Source organism: Theropithecus gelada, chromosome 11, assembly GCF_003255815.1.
Source record: "Theropithecus gelada isolate Dixy chromosome 11, Tgel_1.0, whole genome shotgun sequence".
NCBI classification, from domain to species: domain Eukaryota; kingdom Metazoa; phylum Chordata; class Mammalia; order Primates; family Cercopithecidae; genus Theropithecus; species Theropithecus gelada.
In genome coordinates, this window is record NC_037679.1 from 23,124,605 (window position 1) to 23,142,728 (window position 18,124).

General features: G+C 41.7%; 1 protein-coding gene across 2 annotated transcripts in view; it reads left to right on the plus strand.

Annotated features, from left to right (window-relative positions):
* SRGAP1 (SLIT-ROBO Rho GTPase activating protein 1) overlaps positions 1–18,124 on the plus strand; it is a 312,702-nt gene that overhangs the window by 281,128 nt on the left and 13,450 nt on the right. For both annotated transcript variants that reach the window (XM_025402923.1, XM_025402924.1), the window contains exons 18-21: positions 1,339–1,418; positions 11,554–11,734; positions 13,160–13,294; positions 13,432–13,771. In XM_025402923.1, coding sequence (XP_025258708.1) covers positions 1,339–1,418; positions 11,554–11,734; positions 13,160–13,294; positions 13,432–13,771 — 736 coding nt within the window. The remainder of the gene's footprint in view (positions 1–1,338; positions 1,419–11,553; positions 11,735–13,159; positions 13,295–13,431; positions 13,772–18,124) is intronic.

Here is an 18,124-nt window from a genome sequence, read left to right on the forward strand (position 1 = left end):
GTTGCAGCCAGTAACGTATGCTTGACGGTGTCCATCTTTTTAAACATAGTGTTTTCTATGGGTACTGCTCATTTTAAACAGGAAGTCAGCAGTGTAGTAGTTATACTTGTCCCCCAACATCAGAAATGTAGATGGGCTTTTACAGTAATATTAGGTTTATATTTGTGGCCCATGTATTCCATTTATCAGCATGCATTTGAGGATTGCTGGTGACAGTGTTAAGGGATAAGTTTTAAAAGAGGATAAAATCATGATTCTCATACAGATATGCAATGGACATGTGTCAAGAAAGATGGCAAAGATGCCACAACCAGTTCAAAGGAGACATCAAAGAACCACCAATTTATATGTAGTAAAGGAACAGCGAAATGAATTTGTAAAAACTGGTCTATCCATAAGGCAATAATCATATTCTACCAGAATTCAACAATTTGTATTTCTGTGGATAAGAATTACTTATAATGCTATCCATTTTCTACAAGTTAACTTCTGTCTTTATAGAGTTGTAAAATAACCTAGTCAAAGATGAATGTGTGTATCTAATATATAATTCCCATAGGACAGCATAATCAATGGAGGCACCAGGATTCCGTTGACAGACTATCCAGTTACTCTTTTGCCCTTATAGAGTATTATAGTTTTTATTACAGTAGCAATTGCTCATCATAAAAATTTTCTCAGGCTGGGCGTGGTGGCTCACGCCTGTAATCCTAGCTCTTTGGGAGGCCAAGGCAGGAGGATCGCTTAAGCCCAGGAGTTCAAGACCAGTCCAGACAGAATAATAAGACCCTCATCTTTTTTTTTTTTTTTTTTTTTTTTTTGAGACGGAGTCTCGCTGTGTCGCCCAGGCTGGAGTGCAGTGGCCGGATCTCAGCTCATTGCAAGCTCCGCCTCCCGGGTTTTTACGCCATTCTCCTGCCTCAGCCTCCCAAGTAGCTGGGACTACAGGCGCCCACCACCTCGCCCGGCTAGTTTTTTGTATTTTTTAGTAGAGACGGGGTTTCACCGTGTTAGCCAGGATGGTCTCGAACTCCTGACCTCGTGATCCGCCCGTCTCGGCCTCCCAAGGTGCTGGGATTACAGGCTTGAGCCACCGCGCCCGGCCGAGACCCTCATCTTTACAAAATATTTAAAAATTAGCCAGGTATGGTGGCACACACCTGTTGTCCCAGCTACTTGGGAGGCTGAGGTGGGAGGATCACTTGAGCCTGGGAGGCAGAGGTTTCAGTGAGCCAAGATCACACCACTGCACTCCAGCCTAGGCAGCAGTGCAAGACCCTGTCTCAAAAAATTTTTGTCTATTTTAATTTCATATGAATTTCCATTTGTATTCTACAGCGACAGCCCATACAGTGAGCACGGTACATTGGAGGAAGTGGACCAAGATGCTGGTACAGAGCCCCACACAAGCGAAGATGGTATGCTCTGCCCTTATGCTATTATAAAACCTGTCTTTATATCCCTATTGTAAACATTGTTTCTATTAAAATTTTAGAGGCAAAGCACAGTGGCTCCCACCAATAATCCCAGCACTTTGGGAAGCCAAGGTTGGAGGATCACTTGAGCCCAGGAGTTCAACACCAGCCTGTGCAACATAGTGAGATCCCATCTCTATAAAAAAAAAATACAAAAAATTAGCCGGGCATGGTGATGTGCACCTGTAGTCCTAGCTACTCAGGAGGGTGTGGTGGGAGGATCGCATGAGCCCAGGAGTTCTAGACTACAGTGAACTAGGATAGCACCACTGCCCTTCAGCCTGGACAACAGAACAGACCCCATCTCAAAAACAAACAAAAACAAACAAACAAAAACTAATAGATAAAAAAATTCATAAAATATGCGTAAGGTATAAAAAATAACGTTACAGTGAAAACCAATGGAACCACCACCAAGCTTAAGAACAAAGACATATTATTTCCTTTGCACTTCCCTGACCCGACTGCTTTACTTACCCCCTCAGGAGAACCACTATGTTCGTGTTTTTAAATAGTTTCTTGTTTCCTTTTCTATTTTCTTAAATCTTCTATAAGTGGGATCATACTGTATATATTTTTCATGAGATTTTTCTATTCAGTATTATGTTCTTGATGTTCATCTGTGCAGTTTCTTTTAGTTTGACTGTTTATTTTCCCACTGTATAATATTCCATTGTATGTATCTATTTCTGTTCTTGATGAAAATGTGAGGTATTTGCTACTTGTTGCTATTAAGAACAGTGCTACTATGCACTGTTAGGAACATTTTGAACATGTCTCCTACCGAAAATGTACAGGAGTTTCTCTAGAATGTATGCCTAGGAGTAAACATGTCTTCAGCTTTACTCTATACTGTCAAACCATTTTCATGAAGACAGTTGCTACTTACAGTTTCCCAGAGAAGGGGACATGCCGTGCCATGGGAGGCTACCGGGGGAAGCACCAGGAGGCAGAGGGAGAGTGAAGACCTTGGTGTGCTTTCCACAGGAAGGAATGGGTGAGGCAGGGTAAGCAGCTTTAGGGTGGGCTAGTTGGAATAATTTCAGCAGGCTCTGGGGCATTAGGGGATGTCCCAGGTTGTCTGGTACCTGGCCCTGGGGTGCTGAGAATACAGCAGCAGTGGCCTGGAGTGGGAGAGCCTGATCATCAAGGTGGTGGGGTGTTGGCTCCAATGGGCACGTTGGTGTCTGAAAAGTTGGCTTGTGGGTGAGTTGTTTACTAACCCTAGAGGGACTCTCCCTCCAAGGTCAGCAAGGCCCCAGATGTCAGAAGGTAAAAGACATGGTTGATAATGTGTTTATTTGTCTTTTGTAAAATTCCTGTCAAGTCTTTTGCCCATTTTTCTATTGAGTTTTCTGGGTTCTTTTTGTTTGGCTTCGCTTGGTTTTGTATTTGGTTGTTTTTCTATTTGATATGTGAGAGTTCTTTGTGGGTCCACATCAGGTCCTTTATTGGGTATATGCTTTGCAGATATCTGCAGCTGCTCTGTAGCTTTGCTTTTCAAATGGTTATTATGTCGTTTGCTAAACAGAAGATCTTAATTTTAAAGTAGTTAAATTTATCAATCTTTTCCTTCATGGTCATTTTACTTTGCATTTCCTTTAAGAAATCCTTCTGTGTCTTGAGGTAATAAATAATTCTCCCATATTCTCTTATTTTATTTTGGTAAGAACACTTAAATGTGCAGTACCTTAGCGTTGACCATAGGTACAATGTTATATGGCAGATCTCTAGAGCTTGTTCACCTTGCTTGACTGAAACTTTATTCCCACTTATTAGTAACTTCCCATTTTCCCCTTCCCCCAGCCTCTGGCAACTACCATTCCACCCTTTGATTCTGTGAATTGGATTCTTTTAGATACCTCATATAAGTGAACTTACCTAGTATTTGTCTTTCTGTGTCTGGCTTATTTCACTTAGCAAAATGTCCTCCAGGTTCATCCATGCTGTCACATATGTCAGGATTTCCTTCTTTTTACAGTCTGAATAGAATTCCATTGTATTGACCTATATTTTCTTTATCCATGCATCTGCCCATGGACATTTAGGCCATTTCTACCTCTTGGCTATTGTGAATAGTGCTGAAATGAACATAGGATTGCTAGTATCTCTTCAAGATCCTGATTTCAGTTTTTTTGGATAAATACCTGGAAGTAGGATTGTTGGGTCTCATGGTAGTTCTATTTTTCAGTTTCTGAGGAATCTCTGTACTGTTTTCTAAAGCAACCGTGCCATTTTGTATTCCCATCAGCAGTGTACAAAGGTTTGTTTCTCCACATCCTTGGCAATGCTTATCTTTTCTTTTTGTTTTTGTTTTTTGTTTTTGAGACAGGGTCTCACTGTGTCACCCAGGCTGGAGTACAGTGGCATGATCTTGGCTCACTACAGCCTGGACTTCCCGGCTCCAGTGATCCTCCCACCTCAGCCTCCCAAGTGGCTGGGACTAGAGGCACATTCTACCACGCCCAGCTAATTTTTTGTAGAGGTGGGGTTTTGCCACGTTCCCTAGGCTGGTCTTGAACTCCTGAGCTCAAGCCATTTACCCGCCTTGGCCTCCCAAAGTGCTGAGATTATAGGCATAAGCCGTTGTATCCAGCCAACACTTGTTATCTTTTGTTTGTCTTATTTGTTTCCTAACACGGTGGGATAACCTCATTTGTGGTTTTGATTTGCATTCTCCTGATGATTAGTGATATTCAGCATTTTAAAATATACGTGTTGGCTGTTTATATGTCTTCTTTGGTGCCTTATTTATTTATTTATTTATTTATTTATTTAGAGATGGAGTCTGTCTGTCGTCCAGGCTGGAGTGCAGTGGCATGATCTCAGCTCACTGCAACCTCCACATCCTATGTTCAAGTGACTCTCCTGCCTCAGCCTCACGAGTAGCTGGGACTACAGGCATGGCTAATTTTTGTATTTTTAGTAGAGACGGCATTTCACCATGTTGGTCAGGCTGGTCTCAAACTCCTGACCTCAAGTGATCCACACACCTAAGCCTCCAAAAGTGATGGGATTACAGGCATGAGCCACTGCATCCGGCCCCATATTCTTTTAAATCCTTTAAGGTTTTGCTTTCACACGTACGTCTTTATTCCACCAGCAATTTATTTGGGGGCATGGGATGAGGTAGGGATCCATTCCCTTTTTCTTTATATGGATACAAAATTGTTGCAATTATCTGAGCATTAATTGTCCTTTCTCCACAGCTCTACATCTTTGTCATAAATGAAGTGTCTTCTTTGTGTGAATTTCCTCCTGGGCTCTATTCCTTTCTACTGGTCTGTGTGTCTATCCCTACATCACTGTCCTAATTTTGATACCTTTTAATAAATCTTAATAGTTTATAAAGCAACACCTCTGCTTTGTAATAATTCTTGGCTCTTTGCAATTCCACTTAAATTTTAGACTCAGTTTTTCAAGTTCTTCAGACAAACAAACAAACCTTCTAAAGCCCAACTGGAGTTCTGATTGCCTTTGTATTAATTCTACATATATTAATATGGAGAGAATTGATATCTTTACAATATTCAATATTCCAGTCCAGGAACATATTTCCAGTTATTTAATGTCTCCCAAATAAACTTTTTATTCTTTCTCTGTACAGATGTTTTTCATTTTCTAACTTAAGTTTAAGGCTTAGCATTCACTTTCAACACTTTTTACTTTTTAATATAAACATTTAAAGCTGTCCGTTTTCTCTTAGTACTTCTTTAGCTATACGCACAAATTCTTTTTTTATCTCTTCAGCTGTAACTAATCTGCTTTAAGCATATCCATTGAATTTTTATTTTTAAATATTCTTTTTTTTTTTTTTTTTTTTCCTGAGGTAGAGTTTTGCTTTTCTTGCCCAGGCTGGAGTGCAGTGGCACAATCTCGGCTCACTGCAAACTCCGCCTCCCAGGTTCAAGTGATTCTCCTGCCTCAGCCTCCCAAGTAGCTGAGATTACAGGCATGTGCCACCATGCCCAGCTAATTTTTGTATTTTAAAAGAGACGGGGTTTCACCATGTTGGGCAGGCTGGTCTCAGACACCTGACCTCAGGTGATCCCCCTGCCTCAGCCTCCCAAAGTGCTGGGATTACAGGCGTGAGCCACGGAGCCCAGCCTTTAAATATTATTTCTTTCTACAAGTTGTATTTGGTGTGCTTTTATGTCTGCTGCTTGATCATTTTTTATAGTCTCTTGCCGTTTATTCATCAGCGCTTTCTATCAGAATATGTATCTGATAATTTTCATATGTCTTCCCAAATTTGTTTTGTTGGCTCTCACTCATTGAGTCTTATTTTCCACTGTGTTTATAAATTTTGTACAGATTTCTTGGAACTTCAGGCTCAGTGGAAGGTAGATTCTTCCAGAGAGGGTTTTCATATACTTCTGCCTGGGTTACAACCAGCCTGGGACAACACTGAATTTTTGGCTTGAAGTTTGTCAAACTACCCTGGTAGTGCAAATTTAAACCGCAAACCTACCTGAGAACTGGAATGTGGATGGGATTCTCAGATGATTTGTGTCAAGGGTTTAAGATAGAGTATTTCCTTAATGGGAGTGGAGGGTGGGGGAGATGGTTACTATCTATGGAGAGGTATTGAAAGCTACAAGGGGATAAGATTTCTAGAACTAGATGTTTTAGAACTAGAAGTATTGTAGAAAGTTCTACAACACTAGAGTGAAGTTCATTCTGAAACTGAGGGTGTAATTTTCTGAGGATGGGGAGGAGGGGAAGAGCTTAGATTCCTAACACGGAGCAAGCCCTGGACTTAATCTCCTATGAAAAAAAATTAAAAAGCTTAAGGTGACCAGGCTAGAACAATGCCCTCAAGGCAAAATCTGACTCATGTTGTAATGTTCTGCTTACCTCTCTGGGTTCCCACTTTCATTGCATTTTGGTCTTTAGTATTCTTTCCTGTCTTGATAGCTTACTAATGCAATTACAAACGTTGGTTGTTTGCTTTTAAATCCAGCATTTTTCATTGATTTTAGCAGGAGGGTAATTAAGTTGTCTAGTGTCCACTATCTGCTAAAAAAGAAAGTTTCTTTGTGTCTTTTTTTTTTTTCTGTGAGATAGGGTTGCACTCTGTTGCCCAGGCTGGAGTACACAATCTTGTGTATTGTGTATCAAGTGGCACAATCTTGGCTCACTGCAGCCTCAACCTCCTGGGGCCAAGTGATCCTCCCACCTCAGCCACCTGAGTAACTGGGACCATAGGCATGCACCACCATGCCTGGCTAATTTTGTATTTTTTGTAGAAACAGGGTTTCCCTATGTTGCCCAGGCTGCTCTCAAACTCCTGGGCTCGAACGATCCTCCTGGGATCCAAAGTGCCGGGATTAGAGGCATGAGCCACCCATGCCCCGCCTTCTTTGTGTCTTTAGAAGTAAAATCAGTTGACATTTTCTGAACTTAATTTACAAGACATCCTTTAAAGTGAGAGCTTCTATTTCTGTGATGTTGCTCTTTTTTTTTTTTCTTTTCCTTTAGAGACAGGGCCTTCCTGTGTGCCCAGGGTAGTTTCAAACTCCTGGCCTCAAGCAGTCCTCCTGCCTCAGCCTCCCAAAATGCTGGGATTACAGGCGTGAGCCACCGTGCCCAGCCTGTGATGTTGCTTTTGAAAGTCTCCGAGTCCTACTTCTGCCACCATCCTTTCTTTTGGGTTTCTTTGTTTCTCTGCATGGTTTATTTCTGTTTCACTGCTGCCTTCTCTTAGGTGTTTCCATGCTTTCCCCAGAGGCCAGAAAAGCCAGGACAAAGCCAGCCGTCTCTCTTCCCAAACATGAATCTCACCATCATGCCATCTGCCTTTTACCTCTTGGCTATAAGAGAGCTTTACTGAGTGCTATGTTTAGATAACATTTTGACCATGTTCACCTGATTTTTCTGGAAAGAAAAACATTGCTTACAAAGGACAGATACTCTCACCCACAGCCAACCTCCAAAGTCCTGTAACTAAATTAATAAGACTATCAGTTATCCTTTGATTGCTGAGATATTGTATTTTTTTCTCTGTCATGGATCACTAGAGAGAGTAGCTTTTGTTTCTGAAAGACAGGCTGTCACAGAACAAAACCACAAGGACAGTGGGTAACAGATCTAGCAGGAAAAATGTCAGCAACAGCAAGGTCCCAAAGAGAAAGTGTGATCACATTTTATATAACATTACAAGAAATGGAAATATAAGACTTGACAGCACCGGGTAGTCAGGGAATCAACTGTGCTGAATTGTGTTCCCTTTTGCACAAAATTATATTACCCATGCAGGAAAACTAAGTGATCATGTTGCACTCTCACTATTATTGTTATTGATAGCAGCAGTAGCAGCATTCTATGAAGTCTCTGCAGGACCTTGAAGTACTGCGAGGCACTCTGTATGAAAGAGGCATAGTGTACCGTGCCCTGAGATTGATTTGCTCTGCAATGACCAGACTAAGATGTGTGTAAATAGCTTATTGATTGACACTTGACTGTGAAATGGCTCTCACGGGAGTAGAAAGAGTAAAAATAATGAAATTATTGAGAATTACTAGTTGATGTACTAGGATTGCCAATAAAATGTTCTGCTGATTTATCTGGTCATCCTGCTATAACCTGACCACATTTGAATAAATAAGCAGAGTCTGATAATCCTGATGCTTGTTTCAAAACAATGGCGCGGTGACTCACGCCTGTAATCCCAGCACTTTGGGAGGCCGAGGCGGATGGATCACAAAGTTAAGAGATCAAGACCATCCTGGCCAACTTGGTGAAACCCCATCTCCACTAAAAATACAAAAATTATCAGGGCATGGTAGCACGTGCGTGCAGTCCCAGCTACTTGGGAGGCTGAGGCAGGAGAATCGCTTGAACCCGGGAGGTTGAGGTCACGGTGAGCCAAGATCACACCACTGCACTCCAGCCTGGCGACAGAGCAAGACTCTGTCTTAAAATAAAATAAAATAAAATAAAATAAAATAAAATAAAATAAAATANTGTCTTAAAATAAAATAAAATAAAATAAAATAAAATAAAATAAAATAAAATAAAATAAAAATAGTAAGAGGAGATGAAGAGGTCGTGATTGTGAAATTATAATAAAATTTGTATATATCTGTTAAATAGTCTTAACTATGTTGAATGGCCAGCATTGACAGTGTGTGATTGAATGTCATTAAAAAACATTGATGGTTCTGTCTTTATTTCTCTGTGACATAAGTATATGTAGACTGTATACTGTATCATGTGCTGGTATCTTTTAATTTTTTTAAGTAAAGCCAAATATAAATATGTGGGTGTGTTCACACAGGAATTTGCAAATTACATGTCCTGAAGTTCTTGTAAATAAATTAGCATGCCACGTCTGTAGTCCTAGCTACTTAGGAAGTTAGGGTGGGAGGATCGCTTGAGCCCAGGAGCTTGGGGTTACAGTGAGCAATGAGTGTGCTGCTATATCCGGCATGGGTGACAAAGTGAGACCCTGTCTCAAAAAAACCAAAAACTAGCATGTCTTCATTCTTCCATGGGATGTTTCTTTCTTTTTCATAGGAATAACTGGGGTACATATTTGGGTATCTGTCATCTCAAGTCAACCAGGATTTATTCTTCAAGTTTTGAACTATAATGAGATCATGCCCTTTAAATGTAAAGTTATAGTCCCTCCTCTATGAAGCAGACACGTAGATGTTTAATAAAGCTGCTATTTATATTGTTTTAGTAAAATATAATTTGGGGGAATACCAGAGTGTTAACATACAATCTAAAAGTTTTATTCAATTGCTAAAGGATTTATTTATTTATTCATTTTTATAAAAATGAGGTCTCACTCTGTTGCCCAGACTGGTCTCGAACTCCTGGGCAACCCAGTGATCCTCCTGCCTCGGCCTCCCAAAGTGCTGGGATTACGGGCAAGAGCCATGGCGCCCAGCCACTAAAAGATGTAACCTGTTGTTTTAAACATTATCCTTACGGCTACTTTGTTGGGAAGTCTGCTGTGCAGATTACAGTGTTATGGTTCTACGATACAAAATATTATTCACCTCAAACATTATCCACTAGAGGCCGGGCACCTATAATCCCAGCACTTTGGGAGGCCATGACTGGAAGATTGCTATGTTGCCCAGGAGTTTGAGATCAGCCTTGGCAATGTAGCAAGACCCTGTCACTATCTAAAAGAAAAAAAAAATAATCCAAAGCAAAAAGAAGGGGCATTTTTATCTTTATTTAAAATGTTTCGCTGAAATTTGGCGAGGGCGTTTATATAATAAGGTGAAGCCTAAGCTTTTCAATATTGTTGGTTTTTAATGCTTTTGCCTTCTATGTCCCAGAGAATTTTGAATTTATCAAATGAGAAAGAAGCCCAGCTGTCTGTCCAAGAATTTCTTATGCAATGATTACAAGTACAACAGCTATTGCAGTAAACTTTTGGAAGAATAAACTCTTAAATGGGAAGGTTTGCTACCAAAGGGAAATAGAAGACAACTTCCTGGGGAATTTTTGAGATAGGCAGGTTTTAATGTCTTCTGTGTACACATATTCTAGAGTATTTGGAAATGAAAACATGCTCAGTTTTTAGCAAATGATGTATTGTTCATTGCATACGCATATTCCTATAAGCATATGACCCTTGCCTTGGCCCCTTTTCGTCCTGTTTATTATTGAAGAGAAGTTTACTCACCTTTGTTGATTACAGGGCTAAGGATGAGGTATTTGTGGGAGACGGGAGCAAAAGACAGGGATCATAAGGCCTCGAATTGAGGAGCTTCTTGCTAAGATAAATCACAAAGAAACACCTCTTTGGTTACTGAGTTTGTCCTCCTGTTTGCCTTCAATATTTGTGGTCAGAATTAGATCAGAGCTGAATTCTAATTCTAAGCCTAGCAGTTGATATCTTTTTTTTTCTAACTTATTATTTTGAAATCATTGTAGAGTCACAAGCTGTTGTAAAAAAAACAATACAGAGAGATCTCGTATACCTTCTGCCAGGTTCTGTCAATGGTGATATCTTACAAAACTGTAATGTCATTTCACAAGCAGGAAATTGACAATGATACAAACCATTCACTATATAAATGCTTCACCAGTTTTACATGCACTCCTTTGTGTGTGTGTTTACTTAAATCTGTACAGTTTTATCACATGTATAGCTTTGTGTGACCACAACCGATAGTCACGATAACAAATGGCTCCATTACAAGGAACCCTCGTGCTACCCTTTATAGTCACGGCCACTTCCCTCCATCGCCTTCCCATCCCCAACCTCTGGCAACCACTAATATATTCTCCGTCTCTATAATTACGTCATTTGAAGAATGCTGTATAAATGGGATTGTATGGTATGCAATCTTTTGAGATTGGCTTTTTTTCACTCACCATCATTCCCTTGAATACCTTTTGATCTCAAGAAAAATAAAAATTTTGAATCTGTTTTTTTCATTTGGATAGAGGGCAGTTTAAGGTATATTTGTTTCATGGTTAAGATCCAAAATTTGTTACTGATACTAGAGAAAAAAAAAATTGGGATTACCGTCAGTGTTAGTATGAAGATCTGATAGTGCCAGAGAACACATGGGGAAATTGAATGTATTCACATGCTATTTATTGTGATTTTACTTGATTTTTTTTCTTAAATAAGCCGGTAAAGCATAAACTTCCTAATGTTCTGAGATGGCGATTTTTTTTCCATGTTATAAATGGTATTAACGTGTTACAAGGAAATTCCATCAGTGTCATCCATCAGTGTCAAAATCATATTGAAGCAATTGTGGAGGATATTACAACTCAAGGAGAGATTTTATATATCTTATTGCAAAGTTTAAAGTATTTTTTATTTGACTGTCATTATATCTCTGGTAAGAGCTGTGGAAATGAAGATCCAATGTTCAGTTTTTCTTTGCCTGAAAAACCAATGACAGCAAGATAATGTTTTTCTGCATCTTTTTAAACAGCCTCTATTTTCTCCTGCCTTGATGATGTGTTGATGACTCTGTTCAGTCTAGATATTAAAATGGTCTTGATTATTTTCCAGCCTCATGTAGCCCTCACAGATAGGATACCATGCCTTCCTAACAACCCTGTTTCTCACTGTTTTCTGGTGTGTTCGTTGTAGAATGTGAGCCAATAGAAGCAATAGCCAAGTTTGACTATGTTGGGCGGTCCGCCAGAGAACTATCCTTCAAGAAGGGTGCCTCCCTGCTGCTGTATCACCGCGCATCTGAGGACTGGTGGGAAGGCAGGCACAACGGGATTGACGGGCTGGTGCCTCACCAGTATATAGTGGTGCAGGATATGTGAGTAGTCTCAACTTTGATTGCCTGAGTGCTCCCAATAGAGGACTCCAGCCATTGTTCTTAAACTGACCTTGGTCTTGTGAGAAAGGAGCAGAAGGGATTACAGAGATAAAACTTCAGAGCTAGGCACAGTTCCTCACCTTGCCAGTGGCTCTTTGCTAACAGTAAGTCAGGGCCCAGGAGGTCTGGAGCAACAACTCGGGGGAGACATCTTCTGAAGCTTTCAGATTCTCAGAAAAATAACCTATGCAGAGAATGGCATTAAGAGCTGAAGTGACATTGGTAATTCCAAAAACAGCAGTGCTCTTCTCTTGATGTCTGTTTACCGTTTCAATTCCAGATTCCCCAGAGGAAGGACACTGACCTAAAGTCAGAGGGAATCATTGCTATGCTGTTTTTTGTTTTGTTTTGTTTTTTGCTGAGGAGAAAGCTCTAATTTCAAAAGTATTTAAAGATATGGGAAGATAGTCATAACATATTAAGTGAAAGAAACGGGTTGCAAAATAATGTGTAGTCCAAAATTGTAGCTTTTTATGGAAAAAATAAATATAGGACACACAAGGTATACAGTGACTGAATGATTCAGCCTGATTTCAGAAATGTTAAAATGTGTATCTCAGAAGCCAAGTAATGCGTGTATATACATATAGTCGTATATATCTGAAATATCTACATATAAATATATTCATATATAAAATAAATTTGCATAAATATCTGTACAGTCATGTACCACACAATGACATTTTGAGCATCAGTGGACCACATATATGACAGTGGTCCCATAGGATTTAATATCCTATTTTTACTGTACCTTTTCTATGTTTAGATATGTTTAGATACACAAGTACTTGTTTACACCATTGTATTATAACTGCCTGTAGCATTCAGTACAGTAACATGCTGTGCAGGTTTGTAGCCTAGGAGCAGTAGGCTCCACCATATAGCCTAGGTGTGCAATAGGCTGTACCATCTAGGTTTGTGTAAGTGCACTCTGTGATGTTCCCACAATGATGAGACTGCTTGACAACACGTTTCTCAGAATGTATCCTCGCTGTTAAGCAACACGTGACTGTAGTATAAATGCCATACATATGTATGTGCACACTCACAGATATGTATCCCAGGCGTAGAATAGAAGATGGAGGAGGATATTTCTTAAAATTCTCACAGTAGTTGTCTCTGGATGTTATATTATGGGTGATTATTTCACTCTTTTTTGTATAACTGAAATTGCTGTTTTACCTGTAATGAAATTATACTGCTTTCATAATGAAAAAAGTTATTTTAATAAAAGAAGGTCTTTCATACATAATGCTGTTTCATCCATAAATGCTATCACGTAAATTTTTGTCTCCACTCATCTAGCAAATTTTGTAAAATTTGTAAATCTAGTAAATTTTGTCTCCACTCATCTTACTGTTTCAGGGATGATACATTTTCAGACACTCTGAGCCAAAAAGCCGACAGTGAGGCCAGCAGTGGGCCAGTCACAGAAGACAAGTCCTCATCCAAGGACATGAACTCTCCAACAGATCGTCATCCTGACGGCTATTTAGCCAGGTAGGTAGAGCCTGGGAATCAGGCCCCTAAGCCTCCACTCCTTCCGGGGCCATAAGGAGCCACTGCACCCTCAGCCTTGCAGTACTGCCCAGTGTGATAAGCTCTTCTGTTTTCTCCGTGTTTCTGTGAATGTCTAGGCAAAGAAAAAGAGGAGAGCCACCCCCTCCAGTAAGGCGTCCTGGCAGGACCAGTGATGGCCATTGCCCACTCCACCCTCCACATGCCCTTTCCAACTCCTCAGTTGACCTGGGGTCCCCCAGCCTCGCCAGTCACCCCCGGGGTCTGCTGCAGAACCGTGGCCTCAACAATGACAGTCCTGAGCGGAGGCGCAGGCCTGGCCATGGCAGCCTGACCAACATCAGCCGGCACGACTCCCTCAAGAAGATTGACAGCCCTCCCATTAGAAGGTCCACATCATCAGGGCAATACACAGGCTTCAATGACCACAAGCCACTGGACCCAGAGACAATTGCTCAGGTACAATGCTTTTAATTACGTATTGCATTTTAAATACTTAAGTGTGATGTAGGAGGTGTGAAGGATTTACTTTATGTAGCTATATTTCTGTATAGAATCAACTAAAGAAAACAGAAACAAAAGCAGCTCATTCTTTAACTTAGGCCCTGACTGTGAGTTTTTTTTGAACAATTTGTTACTGGAAGGGCCCAAAGGTTCACAGTGATTTAAACAGAAACATGACAGAAATGTAAGACCCAGGACATTCAAACCTATCATTGTGAATAGCCAGAAAAACTTGGAAAAAGAAGAATGGGGAAGCAGTGGCCCTCCCAGATCCTAAATGCATTCTAAAGCTAGTAAAACAGACAGATGGATAAAACAGAATGGAGAGCCCAGAAACAGAAATATCTTAAAACAGTAGTCCCTCCTTATCTGCAGGGCATATGTTTCAAGACCTCCAGTGGATGCCCGAAGCCACAGATAGTACAAACTCCTACTGTATATGATAAAGATGGTACTTTCAACTTAGAAAAGATGAGCCCTAATAAATAATGTGATCAATAATAGATAGACATTTGAAGAACAAGTCTGGATCTTATGTACCTCCTGACCACATCCAGGTCTTTGCTTCCCAACAGTGACTGCAGAGAAGGGTTCTGTAGTTTTCTTCTAATGATTAAAATTGACCAAGTAAAAGGGAAACAATACTAATGAATTTGCCCATCATTCTACCATTTTGCCCTCTGGTTCTGGCTCTTTTCACAGCATAGGCCATGAGAAAGTATGTTTGCAGACCTGGTGGGTGGCTTACACCTGTAATCCCAACACTTTAGGAGGCTGAGGCAAGAAGATTGCTTGAGGTCAGGAGTTTGAGACAGGCCTGGTCAATATAGCACAACCCCATGTCTACAAAAAAACCTTTTTTTAATTGGCTAGATGTATTCGTCAGGGTTCTCTAGAGGGACAGAACTAATGGAATATATATACATATAAAGGGAAGTTTATTAAGTATTAACTCACACGATCACAGAGTCCCACAACAGACCATCTGCAGGCTGAGGAGCAAGGAGAGCCAGTCCAAGTTCCAAAACTGAAGAACGTGGAGTCCGACGTTCGAGGCAGGAAGCATCCTGCATGGGAGGAAGATGTAGGCTGGGAGGCTAGGCCGGTCTAACCTTGCCATGTTTTTCTGCCTGCTTTATATTCACTGGCAGCTGATTAGATGGTGCCCATCCAGATTAAGGGTGGATCTGCCTTTCCCAGCCCACTGACTCAAGTGTTAATTTCCTCTGGCAACCCCCTCACAGACACACCAGGAGTAACACTTTGCATCCTTCAATCCAATCAAGTTGACACTTAATATTAACCATCCCAAGTCTACCCATTGTCAACTTGAACCCATAAACATCTCCTGAGATCATACATAATCTTCAAATAAAAACAATAATAAGTTCATAATTACGCCTAACATAATACACTTGTCCTTTCCTATAACCGCAAATGCACCAATCCCCAGCCCAAATGCTATTACATAAAGTTAACAATACTTAAATGCTGATAGGAAGTCAATATAATCTTATGTCACATGCTAAAGGAAAAAGGAAATAAAATGAAGATATTTTCCTAGTACAAGTGTATACATGCACAAACATGTTTTTAACGAAAGAAGGAGGAAATACACATGACAATTACAGTCCCTGTTTCCACGTGGTCATAGCTGGTATTGATGACTACCTTCTACTACCCATTCTGTATTCCCTTTGCCTGCAGCAAGCACCCCAGCAGGTCGTGTTTTTGTTGTTGTTGTTGTTCTCCTGGCGGAGTGACCCAAACCTTCATTCCTGAAGGGTCTGGACCATTTGTAGTCCTGCCTGGATTGGGCTGTTGTAGTTTCCCGTTGACCTTAATCACAGAGCATGGTACTACTAAGAGACGCCCTAATGGAGCTCCTGTATTCCATGCACACTCTTTTTTACCTCCATTGTGGAGTAGTAGACTGATTTCATCTTGATGGTCCAAGTCAGTCACCCAAGCCAACACTGTAACTCCTTTCTTAGTCTGTTGCCTTAAAGGTAGGAGGAGCCCAAAGTGTCCAGGTGGCAAACTTAACTTAATGGGATCGTCGCTGTGTCTCCTGGTGGCACTTTCCTCCCTATAGAACTAAGACCTCTAAGCCAGCAGAACATAATGTCGTGGGAATAGGAAGTAAAAATGTTGCTACTGGGTCACTAGAGGTGATGATGCATGGTGCCACTTCCACTTCCACCCCTTGATTCCTGGACCCGTGAATCCTGGCTATGGAAGAAACAGCACCATATATTGGACACTGATTCAAAGCATACACAGCCTTCTGGGGAGCTTTGCCCCAGCCCTGCAAAGTATAGTCACCTCGTTGGCATTGTAATTGTGACTTCAAAAGGCCTTTCCACCATTCTATCAATCCAGCTGCTTCAGGATGATAGGGAACATGGTAAGACCCGTGAATTCCATAAGCATGAGCCCACTGCCACTCTTCTTTAGCCGTAAAGTAAGTGCCTTGGTCAGAGGCAATGCTGTGTGGAATACCATGACAGTGGGTAAGGCATTCCGTGAGTCCACAGATGGTAGTCTTGGCAGAAGCACTGCATGCAAGATAGACAAACCCATATCTGGAGTAACTTTCTCTTCCAGTGAGGACAAACCTTTTTCATGATGGAAGAGGTCAGTATAATCAACCTGCCACCAGGTAGCTGGTTGATCACGCTGAGGAATGGTGCCATATCGAGGGCTGTGTTGGCTTCTGCTGCTGGCAAACTGGGCACTAAGCAGTGGCCATAGCCAGGTCAGCCTTGGTGAGTGGAAGTCCATGTTGCTGAGTCCATGCATAACCTCCATCCCTGCACTATGGCCACTTTGTTCATGGGCCCATTGAGTGATGACGGGGTGGCTAGGGAAAGAGGCTGAGTGGTGTCAATAGAATGGGTCATCCTGTCCTCTTGATTATCAAAATCCTCCTCTGCTGAGGTCACCCATTGGTGACCACTCACCTGGGATACAAATATCTTCACAGTTTGACCACTCAGAAAGGTTCATCCACATACCTCTTCCACAAATTTCTTCATCACCAATTTTCCAATCATACTTCTTCTAAGTCCCTGACCATCCAACCAAACCATTGGCTACAGTCCATGAATCAGCATATTATCACACATCTGGCCATTCCTCTTTCCGTGCAGAGTGCACAGCCAGGTGCACTGCTTGAAATTCTGCCCACTGGGAAAGATTCCCTTCACCACTGTCCTTCAGGGATGTCCTAGAAAGGGGCTGTAGTGCTGCAGCTGTCCACTTTTGGGTGGTGCCTGCGTATCATGCAGAATCACCTGTGAACCAGGCCCTAGTCTTCTCTTCCTCTGTCAGCTGATCAGAGGGAACTCCCCCTGAGGCCATCAGTACAGGCTGTGGGAAAGAGTAGAGACCCTGGGCATTTGAGCCACTTCCTCATGTAACTTATGCCTTCAGGAGCTGCTTGAGCCCAATCACATATATACCACTTCCATTTGATGATGGAATGCTGCTGTGCACGACCCGCTTTATGGCTCGATGTGTCAGAAAGCACCCAGTTCATGATAGGCAGTTCAGGTTGCATGGTGACCTGATGACCCATAGTCAAATGTTCAGTTTTCACCAAAGCCCAGTAACAGGCCAAGAGCTGTCTCTCAAAAGGAGAGTAGTTGGCCAGGAGCGGTAGTTCATGCCTGTAATCCCTGCACTTTGGGAAGCCAAGGCAGGTGGATCACGAGGTCAGGAGTTCAAGACCAACCTGACCAATATGGTGAAACCCCATCTCTACTAAAAATGCAAAAATTAGCCATGTGTGGTGGCACGCACGTATAGTCCCAGCTACTCGGGAGGTTGAGGCAGAAGAATCACTTGAACCAGGGAGGTGGAGGTTGCAGTGAGCTGAGATCACGCCACTGTACTCCAGCCTGGGTGACAGAGAGAGACTCCATCTCATAAAGAAAAGGAGAGTAATTCTCTGCAGAAGAAGGCAGGGCATTGCTCCAAAATCCTAGAGGCCTCTGCTGTGATTCACCTATGGGGGTCTGCCAAAGGCTCTAAACAGCATCCCTATCTGCCACTGACACCTCAAGTACCATTGGATCTGCTGGGTCCTATGGCCCAAGTGACAGAGCAGCTTGCACAGTAGCCTGGACCTGTTGCAGAGCCTTCTCCTGTTCTGGACTCCACTCAAAACTGGCAGCCTTTTGAGTGACTCAATAAATGGGTCAGAGACTCAATAAATGGGCCAGAGTAACACACCCAAAAGAGGAACGTGTTGCCTCCAAAATGAGCCCACTAGGCGTTGTGCCTCTTTCTTGGTTGCAGGAGGGG